The sequence below is a fragment of the Phragmites australis genome, chromosome 5 (genome assembly GCF_958298935.1).
Source record: "Phragmites australis chromosome 5, lpPhrAust1.1, whole genome shotgun sequence".
Classification (NCBI taxonomy): domain Eukaryota; kingdom Viridiplantae; phylum Streptophyta; class Magnoliopsida; order Poales; family Poaceae; genus Phragmites; species Phragmites australis.
The window spans coordinates 42,622,888-42,635,414 of record NC_084925.1 but is presented as its reverse complement, the minus strand read 5'-3'; the positions used below and the strand labels follow the sequence as shown (position 1 = coordinate 42,635,414).

Genomic DNA, 12,527 nt, shown 5'->3' with positions numbered 1-12,527 from the left:
AATATTTTGTAGACTCTATCTAAAATTGAGTAATTAGTCATTTATCTAGTTGCTAAATTTAGAATGATTGAATGAATGAATAAAAGCTCAAGAAGAGCAAGCTTAGCTGCAAACAATATTTTTCGGTATAGAATATGCGTGACGCCCGCATAGAGGAAGTGTGTTCTATGGATAGTGGAACCACAAACACCATCTTAAGAGAAAATATGTATTTTTTAGTCTTTCAGAAATAACTCTGGAAAGGTAATGACTGTGACTGATAGTGACAAATGCATAATAGGTTCTGAAAGAATCATAGTCATACTACCTACGGGAACTACTTTGCACATCGAAGAAGTATTATTGTACCCTGAATCTATAAGAAATCTCCTAAGTTTTATAAATATTTGCGCTAACAGTTTTCAGGTAAAAACTAGTGAAGAAGATGGTAGGTAGCACCTACTCATCACTAAGCGTGATAGTGAAGTGAGAATATTAGAAAAATCTCTCTCCATGAGCAGTGACTTGTACTACACTCACATTAAAGTACCTGAAATATTCACTCGTAGTGCAAAATTATTCTTCCTATGGTATGATAGATTAGGTCACCCCGATCTTAGAATGATGAAAAACAAGATCATGGCATAAATGTGAAAAAAAAAATTCGAATCATGAAGATTTTGTATGCCTTGCATGTGCTATCGAAAAATTAATTATAAGACCGTCTATCTTAAAGGTATAACATCAAAGTAGGGAAAAGCTATGAACAAAGACCATATGGACGAAGATGATGAATCGGATTTGCTTGGAGATGATGAGGACATGGCAGACAAAGATCCGAAGAGGAGCAAAAATAGTGGGAAAGACACAACACCCAAACCATTTCTACTGCAAGATGGGAATGGGACAGCACCTCCTGGTACATCTCGTGCACTTAAACTAAGTGAGATGGAAAATACAATTGTTATGTCTCAATAAAAAAATTCACCCGACATGTCAGGGAAGTACCTGAGGAGTTCATGGAGGCAATGGTAGATGAAGTGACTGCGTTTGAGCAGTCTGATATGTCATTGCTAACAGTAGATGTCTGTGGGAATCATGTAGATGGTGTGTTGGGCACTGAGGAGAACGAGAAGGATAGAGATGGTCAACTGGAGAGTAACATTGCAGTGGCCCACGTGGAGGACTCAGTCCTGGGACAAAACCAAGCCCTGGCTCATTCCCAGCTCATGGCCGCCAAGGTAGCGCCAGATGGAAATGGGGCCGAGCTGAGCTCTGCACTTGGCGATGCTGGTGCTACAGCTGATGAATCGGCCACCATAAACAAAACCAAACAGCAGGTTGAGCGTCAAACATCTGAATGATGAAGCTTTTGAGCTTTGGATCAAGACACGGGCAAATGAGATTTTAGACAAAGTTGTGCATAATTTACTTGAGGAATCGGCTAACCAAATAATGGCAGAAAAGGATGAGGAGATGGGAAAGCAATGCAATATGATGGAAAATGCTCAAAATGTAGTGGAGACAACATAGCTGACACCATCCAAAAGGTCCAAGCCAGCAACTCCAATTTGATGGAGCAAAAGGAGAGAGGCCACTGCGGATGAACACTCGCAGGTCAGTGCAGACAGGCTGGTGGTAGCGCGCAATTTGGAAGGCCCGTCTTTAAATGGTATGTATTTAAATAATTCAATTTTATCATTTTCATATCAGCATGTTTCCTCAAATATTAAAGCTTTAGGATAGATTTGGGACACATCAATGGTGATGTTATAAGTTATATTCAAAAAATTAAAAATAGAGAAATAGAACGATCTAATGTTAAACCAAAAAAATATTGATGAAAATGGGGAAAGTGATTCATCTGAAGATGAAAATGAAGAAATAGACAATATTACTCTGGGACATTTGTGTAGTGACCTGAAAGAGGAAGTAATGGACGAGGAAACGGGCCATATTGGTTGTCGTTCAAAAAAATGTTTCCTTAAGAAAGACACAGCACAAATCAAAAGTCCGGAAAGTCCAAGTTAATAGGACAACTTCAAATAAAAAAAAGGGGGTTCTAAATGGAAGGAATTTTTTGGAATAGCAGAGATTTTAGGGACTTGGCTAAGTATAGATTCCTTTTTTATACTTCTGTAGAGCAGATATTGGACTTTATAGCAATCTTAGAGATACATAGATCCTCTTTTTTGCATTCTTGTTTAGATCATTTTTGTGGTAATAAAGATTTCCTATGGCATTGGACAACCCCAAGGGGACAGTCGAGGGTATTCTCTGGGGGTAAATCCGTTGGTTTATAATATCAGCTCAATCTTTGAGGGAGATTTGTAAAATTTTGCCTCAAAAATAAAGTGATGGATTCCAATGGGCTCTTATGGCTGTTTATGGAGTAGCTCAACCAGAGCAAAAGGGGATTTTCCTTACTGAGCTGGTTCATGCGTGTAGTAAGGAAGAACTACCAATGATGATAGGAGGGGACTTCAACATTATAAGGAAACCGGAAGAAAAAAGCAATAACAGATATGATGATAGATGGTTGTTCCTGTTTAATGCAGTAATAGAAACTTTAGACTTGAAGGAACTTCATTTATTAGGTCGTAAATTTACTTGGGCAAATTCAAACGATACACCAACTTATGAAAAGTTGGATAGAATTTTAATAAGTACGGACTGGGAGCTTAAATACCCTATGGCTACTGTAGAAGCTTTAAGCAGGGATATATCAAATCATACACCTTTACTTATTGATTCTAAAGAACCATCGTCACATAGTAATCAGAAACTCTTTAGATTCGAGTTATGCTGGCTAACTCGTGAAGGCTTCTTTGAACAAGTAGCTAATGTGTGGGCTAATGAAAATAAGGGGCGCACATCGATGGAGAAGTGGCAAAATAAAATTAGAAGACTTAGAAAATACTTGAGAGGATCGTCAAAAAACCACATGGGTAAATATAAGAAAGAGAATGAGGAAATCACTAAGGTAATAGATGAGCTAGATAGAAAGGCCGAAAGTAATCCTCTCCTTCCTCATGAGATTGATGTTTTGTGTGTCTTTAAGGAACGTTTGTCTCATTTATTGAGGGAGGAGGAGATAGCTTAGTTTTAAAAGGCAAAATCAACTAAGCTATTACAGTGAGATAGAAATACGAAGTATTTCCTGCTGATAGCGAATGGTAAACATCGAAAGACTAGAATTTATCAGGTGGAACGTAATGACGAAATCATTAGTGGAGATGAGGCGCTCAAAGAACATATCACAACTTACTATAGAGGATTGTTTGGCACCCCAGAGAGTAGTCATTTTGCTATGACAGAAACTCGAAGGGAGGATATTCCTCAAGTAACATATATGGAGAATGAATTACTCACTCAAGTATTTATAGAAAAAGAAGTTAGAGACATAGTATTTCAAATAGAGCACAATAAAGCTCCAGGACCCGATGATTTCCCAGCATAATTTTATCAAGTGTTTTGGGAAGTTATAAAATCCGATTTGATGGCTTATTTTATGACTTCCATATTGGTAATTTACCGTTACATAGCCTTAACTTTGGGATCATTACCTTACTACCAAAAAGCATGGATGCTACAAAAATACAACAATACATACCAATATGTTTGCTGAATGTTAGTTTCAAAATCTTTACCAAGGCTGCTACCAATAGATTAATGGGGGTAGCAAAAAAGGTGTTAAAACCGATGCAAACATCGTTCATGCCAGTACGGTATATATTGGAAGGAGTTGCGATTTTACATGAGACTATCCATGAAATGAATCGAAAGAAACTGAATGGAGTTATTCTTAAGGTGGATTTCAAAAAAGCATATGAAAAAATTAAATTGTGTTTTCTTCAACAAACGCTGAGAATGAAAGGATTCTCCAATACATTGTGTTACTAGGTGGAACAATTTATAACAGGAGGGAGTGTTGGAATAAAGATAAACAATGACCTAGAAAAGTATTTCCAAACTAAGAAAGGGCTCAGATAGGGTGATCCCCTCTCACCAGTTATGTTTAATATTGTAGTAGATATGCAAGCAATCTTAATTTCGCGTGCAAAAGAAGAGGGGCAGCTACAAGGTGTTGCGCCTCATTTGGTAGATGAAGGGTTATTAATCCTTTAGTATGTTGATGATACGATTCTATTTATGGGACATGATATTGAGCAAGTCAAGAACATGAAGCTCTTACTTTGTGCGTTTGAGCAACTGTCTGGCTTGAAGATCAATTTTCATAAAAGTGAATTATTCCGCTATGGTGAGGCAAAAGATTATGAAGAGCAGTACTCACAAATAATTGGGCGTGGGATGGGGAATTACCCCTTTAGATATCTTAGAATACCCATGCATCATAGAAGAATTAGTAATAAAGATTAGAAAACAATAGAGGAGAGAGTTCAGAAAAAGCTTAGCTGTTGGAAAGGCAAACACCTATCTGTAGGTGGCCGTTTGGTGTTGATCAATTTAGTCTCAAGCAATCTTGTGATTTATATGTGGTCCTTTTCTGATGTACCATGAGGTATACTAAAGAAGTTAGACTATTATATATCAAGATTTTTTTGGTAGAGTGATCAACATAAGAAAAAGTATAGATTAGCCAAATGAGAAATCTTATGTAGACCCAAAGATCAAGGTGGGTTAGGATCTAAGACCTTGATGTTCAAAATAGATGTTTGCTTAGCAAATGGTTGTTCAAGCTCATTAACGAAGATGGTTTATGGCAATAATTACCATGAAATAAATATTTGTATAATAAAACAATAGGAGAAGTGCAGTAGAAGACAGGTGACTCTCATTTCTGGTATGGCCTTATGAAGATCAAAGACCAATTTTTAACGTTAGGAGAGTTTAAAGTTAATGATGGAACTCAAATTCGTTTTTGGGAGAATAAATGGATAGGTACATGTCCTCTTAAAGATCAATTCCTAACACTCTATTACATAGTTCAAAAAATATATACTACAGTAGCTAATGTCCTAAGTACAATCACCTTAAATATATCCTTTTGCAGGTCTTTAATAGGGGATAAATTGACGAAATGGTGTGAGTTGGTTGATAAAATATCTTTGGTTAAGTTAAACAATCAACAAGACACCTTTCGTTGGTCACAACATAAAAGTGGCAGGTTTTTTGTTCAATCTATGTATAAAGCTATTATAAATCATAATATCATTCCAACAAACTTCGTGCTCTGAAAACTTAAACTTCCTTTAAAGATCAAAATTTTCCTATGGTATTTGAACAAAGGTGTTATTCTAACTAAGAATAACTTAGTGAAACGAAGATGACAAGGTAGTGAGAAATGTTGTTTTTTAATAACAATGAAGCTATCCAATATCTGTTAGTTGATTGCATAGAATCGTTCAAATATCATTGGGTATACAACACACGTATTTTGTAAGATATATTTTTGTTCTTGGATACAGAATGTAGACTCTAATGTTAAATATCAGATCTTGGTTGGGGCATCTATTTTATATTGGGCTATATGGTGGAGTAGGAATGATATTGTGTTTGACAAAGCAAAATCAAACTCTTATATGTATGTAATTTTCAGGGGACTCATTGGATACGTTTTTGGGTGTTGCTTCAGAAGGAGAACGTAAGAGAGAAGATGAGATGGGGATGCCGCATGCTGTAGACCACCACTATATAGATATTCTTCAAGCATGAGTTGATATTTACTAATAGGTTTTGCTTTTGATGGTTTGCTATATTTATTTTCATGAAAGCACGTTAGATGCTGGTTTTGAATTTATGCTATATGTTGGCACTATATTTATAGCAACGGTAGAATAATATAAGAGAAAATCTACGATTTGCCATCGAATAACTACTGATTCTACAATCCGCTATCGAATAAATTCTGTTTACTTCTATATCATCGAATAAATGTTTCAGTTTCTTATATGCCATCGGCTTCCGATACTACCCTCCGCTGTACTGTTCATGAACAGTATGAACAGTACCCGTGAATAAAAAAGTCACAAAAAATATGTCGATTTTTGTGCACGCTCTATAATTCATAATCAACCCGTTTTAACTGTATTCACCTAAAAATACTGTATAGAATTCAAACTAAAATTCTTCAAAATGTACTACTTTTGTAACTTCTTGCAATTTTTAAGCCTCATAAAAATTTACAAAAAATTTGAGAAAATTTACTAATATTCCTCTAATGTGATGTAATAATTTCTAAAATTATCTCCCGCGGTGAAAAAAATTAGTTCTTTGTAATGCACAGTATTACAAAAGTAGCTCATTTTGAGAAATTTTAGTTTGAATTTTACACAGTATTTTTAGGTGAATACAGTTAAAATGGGTTGATTACGAATTATAGAGCGTGCACAAAAATCAACATATTTTTTTTGACTTTTTTTTATTCTCGGGTACTGTTTATGAACAGTATAGCAGATGGTAGTATCGGAAGCCGATGGCATATAAGGAATTGAAACATTTATTCGATGGTATAGAAGTAAACAGAATTTATTCGATGATAGATTGTAGAATTAGTAGTTATTTAATAGTGAATCATAGATTTTCTCATAATATAATGATAGATGATTGAACGCATATCTTATATAGAGACCAGAATAAAGAAATTCCTTTTCTAAAAGAGTAAACGGGAACCGTAATCGGACAAACCACCGACTGGAAAGAACGACGAGTGGATGAGGATCGGCAGGCGAGTTGACATGCCACCCACGCGCCAAAACCCGGCTCTCGTGGAAGCAACGCACGAGCACTCCCGCCGCTCACCCTGACCTGCTCACCACCACAGTCAGCAGTCGCCGGCCGCCACTGGCCGCCACCAACCAACACCGAGAAATAGCCAAAATTCTTGCCCGAAAGGGTTCGAAGCTTCGAATCGCTCTCGCGTTGGTCCAGCTCCAGCAGCGCGTCGGTGTGACTCGGTGAAATCGCGGGGCAGCGCGGTTCAAAGCTTCAGAAATCGTGGGCGCGTGCGTAGCCGGCTGGTAGATGAGAAGGACGCCGCGGTAAAGGTGTGTGCTGGACCGTGTAAAACTTTGCCCGGTTCCATGTTCAGACTCCGAGCTTTCAAAGTCGCTGATGCACGTCGGCGGATTGGCCTAGACTGTCACGGTCGCTGTGCAAGAAGGAGACAGGAGACGAAGAAGAAAGCCGCAAACAGAACCAAGACTAAAGTAGAGAGGGAGAAGGAAGGCAGCTGAGATGTAAACACATGAACTCTATTTCGCAACGCAATTCCTTTCTGTTCCCCATCTCTATTATTCTGATCCCAGTCCCAATTGCTTCTCTTGTACCCCACTATGCTACTGTTGCAAATTTACAATCCTATCGGGAACGTGACATCGACGTGCGTTTCCTGTTGACACCAACGCGACACCTCCTAGGTTCAGCTGTGCAGTTGCGGAGTTCTCTTACGGACAAAGAGAAAAGGGTGAGCTGCTGCGTTGCAGCGATCGACGGGGACAGGTGCCTGCGGCTGCTGGATCCTCCGTTGCACACTTGCCCGCTGTGCCAAATTCAAGTTCGCAAATCAGAATTCAGGATTGAGGATGTGCAACTTACCAATTCGAACTTCGAAGGCGCAGGATCCGACGTGTGTGGTCCATGATCCGTATCCACAGCAAGTTTTAATACCACGCGACCTGACGATCACGTAGTTAGATACTCCTCCATCTTAACGCTAGTTCGCGCGCGCACATCGTCACCCATCAAGGGGTCGTGTAAACTAAAAACCGCACCACCCGATGCGCTCCGGCACGGCAGATCGCCGCTGAGATGACATTGTACGAACCTAACCGTGCCGATGCTACCGAATTGACAGGTACGACATTAAACAACGTACGATCCTTGCTCCAAGCACTTGTGCGCAATGCCCAACCCCAAACTCCTATGCACGTGCGATACCGAACTTTCAAGGAACGGTCGACAGCTCGATCCGATGCATGTAATCTCTCTCACGCCGATGCGGATAGTCTCGTGATTCCAGTTAGTTACATCCTATCAGAGCCACCGCGAGCCGGTTGCCGGGCGGCACTGACATGAGATTCTTCTAAGCGCGCAAACATCCCCCACCGGGTACGGCCGAGGACTACGAAATGGACACACATAATGCTACAGTAATTCGCGTGAAAGGTACGGAGTCTGTGCAGTTTTACTGTAGCACTCACGATAACGGCTGAGAACTAACCAAAGTCACGTTATGGTAACATCTCTGATTTTGCTTGAGCAAAATTAGAGGATACGAATCCCTACAAAATAGACTGGTAATGGACAGCCTGGCTTGATAAATTTAACCCGATTTAGTAAAAAAACCCAACCCAGTTTAGTCTAACTCAGGTTTAGACCCTGTTTGTTTCAACTTAGGATTATAATAAACGGCTTATAGATGGTAGATTATAATAAATTGGATTATGATAATCTAGAGGAAACCTGTGAGCTGTTTGGTAACCTAGATTATTGGAGTCTGGATTATTGATAAAAATCTGCAATGCCCTCAATAGGGGGTGGGGGATTCAGGTGTAGGATGGGAGGAGTGGTACTGATTGGTAATTTTTCTTAAATTTGATAAGTAGTATAGTAGAAGATCAAAATAAACTGAAATAAGCTCATTTTTACAGCTTATGGAATTATTATAATCTGAGCTTCAACTTATAATAATCTGAACAAATAAACTAGCTGTTTGTTTCAGCTCAGAACAAATACACTAGTTTATTATAATCCTGAGCTGAAACAAACAGGATCTTACCTTAACTTCTCACTCTTAGGTTTTTTTTTTCCAAACTCAGGCTTTAAAAATAGATTTGAAACCCGAAAAAGCTCGAACCCCCCTCCCCCCAAACTGAGGTAGCCTAAAAAACCATGGTGTACCGGGCTTGGGGCTACAAACCCAGTTTAGTATTGAGCTCAGGTTAGTCGTTTTTCTGTTAAGCTTTTCAAAGCTCAGTTCTAGCCCAACCTAGTCTTTGAATAGGTCTATCACGAACCCGTAGCTCCTAACACAAACGTGTGAGTTATTGCGCTTTCACGCCTGTTAATTTTCAAATGTAGCAGCTTCCTGATGAAGGTTAAAGGAGGGATTGATTTTAGAAAGTTTTCCTTTCTCGCCGGACTTAAAAAGAAATCCCAGGGAGGGAGGTCTAAGAGAAGTGACGGATGTAAAGACGAAGCAACGAGGCAATAGAGACGTTACTAGTCGTGAGTGGTGAAGGATGACCGGTATATGATGCTAGAATGGAGACAAGTGAAAATAGCCCGATAAAACTAGATTAGTATATCCGATTTAAATCGGATGGCTGAATAGTGTCGACTAAATCAAAAAAAAATTCTAGCACCCGCGCTACCCTTACTCTTTACGCGCGGACACGGCGGGCGCCCGCCCGTGACCCGAAACGCTCCTGCCTCGCTTCATTACTTGCACGGCTTAAAGCGTTTCCTTCCCCCCCCCCCCCCCCCATCGCGTTGCATCTTAGCCTCACCTCAGATCTCGCTCAACTGCTAGCTCCACCCCTCCTACCTCCCCACCTCGCCGTCGAGCACCCCGCGTTTGACTAACACCATCCAGGCTTGAATTGGTGTCCTGGGCGGTGGCGACGCGCCCAGCTACGTACCTAGTCCTCTGAATTGGTCGCAGCTGTTCGACTTCAGTGCTTGGTCCAGCTGCTCTCAAGGGATGGCCCGGAGCTCCAAGAAGGCTCTGTGCCGCCATTGAGCTGCGCCTTCCTGCTGCCGAATTCGTGGTTTTTTTCTGGATTATACTGTGGCGTTGTCTGATGGGTTGCACGGGGTCCAGGCACGCACTGCGCGGCGGCGTCCGGGGTGGCGGCCGGTCGCCGTACGCGCGGAGCTGCTCCGGACCGATCGCCGGGGGCGTGCACCACACCGTCGCGCTCAAGTCCTCCACGCTGGGGTCGCTCAGCCTGGACCGGGACGAGGAGATGATGAAGTGGCGCGACGATGGCGGTGTCAGTGCGGCGAAGACGCCGCCGCCGAAGCATCTGGTGAGGAGGCAGAGGCAAGTGCTGGGCTCGCCGGCCAAGACGCTGGTCCGCGAGCCTGAGGTGATCAACGTGTGGGAGCTCATGGACGGCCTCGATGATAAGGACGAGGAGGGCGACGCCGACAGCGAGGAGCGGCGGGAGAAGTCGGCGCCAGGATCGCCTGAGTTTGATCCGGACGTCATCGCCGCGTTCCGGAAGGCGCTTGATGAGATATCCCCGCCACAGGACGGCCCGGGCAACGACGAGGGCATCAAGAAGCGTGACGGCACGGGCAGTGAGGAGGGCGTCAAGAAGCGCGAGATACAGCGGTTCCCGGGCATCGTGCGCGCGCGGGTCAGTGCGTTTCAGCAGAGGATCGACGCGAAGCTCGCCAAGATGGCGCCACCGCAGCCGCCGGCTCCCCCACCCCCGCCGGATAGTGCCGGGAAGGTGGTGCTGTACCTGACCAGCCTCCGCGGCATCCGCAAGACGTACGAGGACTGCTGGTCCACCAAGTCTATCCTCCACGGCTACGGCGTGCGCGTCGACGAGCGCGACCTGTCGATGCATTCCGGGTTCAAGGACGAGCTCCACGCCGCGCTGGGCTCAGCGGGCAGGCTCCCGCAGGTGTTCGCGGACGGCAAGCACCTGGGCGGCGCCGAGGAGATCCGCCGAATGCACGAGGCCGGGGAGCTGTCCAAGGCACTGGAAGCCTGCGAGATGGCGCCGCCGAGCATCGCCGGCAAGGGCATTGCGCTGGAGGCGTGCTCCGGCTGCGGCGGCGTGCGGTTTGTGCCATGCGAGGAATGCTCCGGGAGTTGCAAGGTGTTCCTCGAGGACGTGGGAAGCTTCCGGCGGTGCCCCGAGTGCAATGAGAACGGGCTAGTGCGATGTCCTCTCTGCTGCCTGTGAAATCTCAGATTTGCTGTGGGATTTGTAGTGTGATTTTGCGAGATGCCCGAGGACTGTTCTTCGTTTGTAGTTCAGATTTGTACAGAGAAATTATACATCTGTTACTTTAGGACTGATGAAGTAATACATTGGTTCTACTTGTGTTTTCTCTTTATCTAGAGTTGGATGTGTACAAGCATGACCAGAATCTAAAGGACTGAAATACTAGCTCTCACCTCTCGTCTTTTGCTTGCACATTTTATGATAGAGTTGTGCCATTGAACAATGCGAGTGACTGACAACGAGACGAGATTATTTGAAGCTACAGATACTGCTATTGTATTTTGGATATCCTACGACGAATTAGTGTGGAAGTAGAGCCGCTGGCCTGCTACCTTCCGTGAAACTCTGATCAGCCCTTTTCTGTGATGTGCCATCTGAACTAGGGCAATGCGTGAATCGGACGAAGATGTGACGGAGCGAGGTGACCGGCGTTCGCGCAAAGATGCATTGGTGACATGTGCACGCCGTCTCTGCCAGCGCTTGCCGTGCTACGGCAGCGCGCAAGAGCAGGCAGGCAATCTCCGGCCTCCGCACCAGCACATGTCAACTGTCGAGGTGTCAAGCCTGATCCCGGAGAGCAGTGCTGAAGCGTTGTAATAAAAAAAATATAAACATTAGATATAATAAAATTAAATATAAATATAAAAATGTTGATGTGTGCACTGTTGAATGAGTACGTCGATAGTGTTGACGTAGTTTAATTTTAAATAGGATCTAAAAATAAGAAAGAGATTATATGCTAATTTCTATCCTAATTTTTTTTTATTTTCATTAGTAAAATAGGTCCTATATTGTAGCTAGTAACGAGTGGTGAGGCTGAAGAACAAGGGTAGATAGTAAAAGTAGCTAAATTATTTGAATTTTAAGGATTTTATTAGATATGAGGAGAGTATGAGTAGATGTGATGCGTAAACAAACTTGTGTTTTATATAGGCATTGTTTAGTTCAACTTTTGCTGATTTTTGCTACTTAGAAGCAAAAAGTTGAACTAAACAGTTTATTTCTAAAAGTATTACTGGAAATCGAAAGCTGATCTAAAGGAGCTTTTATAGCTTCTAGGATAATGTTCTAAAGAGTATTAAATATATTATATATTTCATCCGCATCAAAAAGTTAATTCAAATGTAACTTTTATATAAGTAGCTTTTCAATCTCATCTTTTAAAAAAGCTTTTGGAAAAGTCTCAACTCGCAAACAGGCGCATAGTAGAGATTGAGTCGCACGTTCGCATCTACATTTAAGGATGATAGTTTGCCCGTAGTCAGGTCCTGCGGGTTCCAAACCCGACGAGGAAGGGTTCGAGTAGAAAAATGGTCTCGTGAGGCCATCGAGTCAGGGTCTCAACCCGAACTAGGTCTAGGTCCGTGTTTTCACACACGGGTGCCACTTGAAACCCGAAAAACCTCGTAGGCCAAAATGTGAAATCCCTTACGACCTAGCTGATTCCACCGTCCCATTGCCCACCTTGGTGCCCGGGCCCGACAGCTCACCGCGCCTGCTAACCTAAGCTAAGTTACTCATGACTCGCAGACGACAGATGGTGCAGCGGTGGCGCAGCGCGGGCGCTCGATGGCGCGGGCGTGGGCGTTCGACGACGACGCGACATGGGCTCTTGGTGGCACG

General features: G+C 42.7%; 1 protein-coding gene across 1 annotated transcript; it reads left to right on the top strand.

Moving 5' to 3' along the window:
* Positions 1 to 9,425: 9,425 nt before the first annotated feature.
* On the top strand, positions 9,426 to 11,076 carry LOC133919800 (uncharacterized protein At5g39865-like). The gene has a single exon (XM_062364305.1). The coding sequence runs from the start codon at positions 9,744 to 9,746 to the stop codon at positions 10,860 to 10,862; it is 1,119 nt and encodes a 372-aa protein (XP_062220289.1). The 5' UTR covers positions 9,426 to 9,743; the 3' UTR covers positions 10,863 to 11,076.
* Positions 11,077 to 12,527: the final 1,451 nt, after the last annotated feature.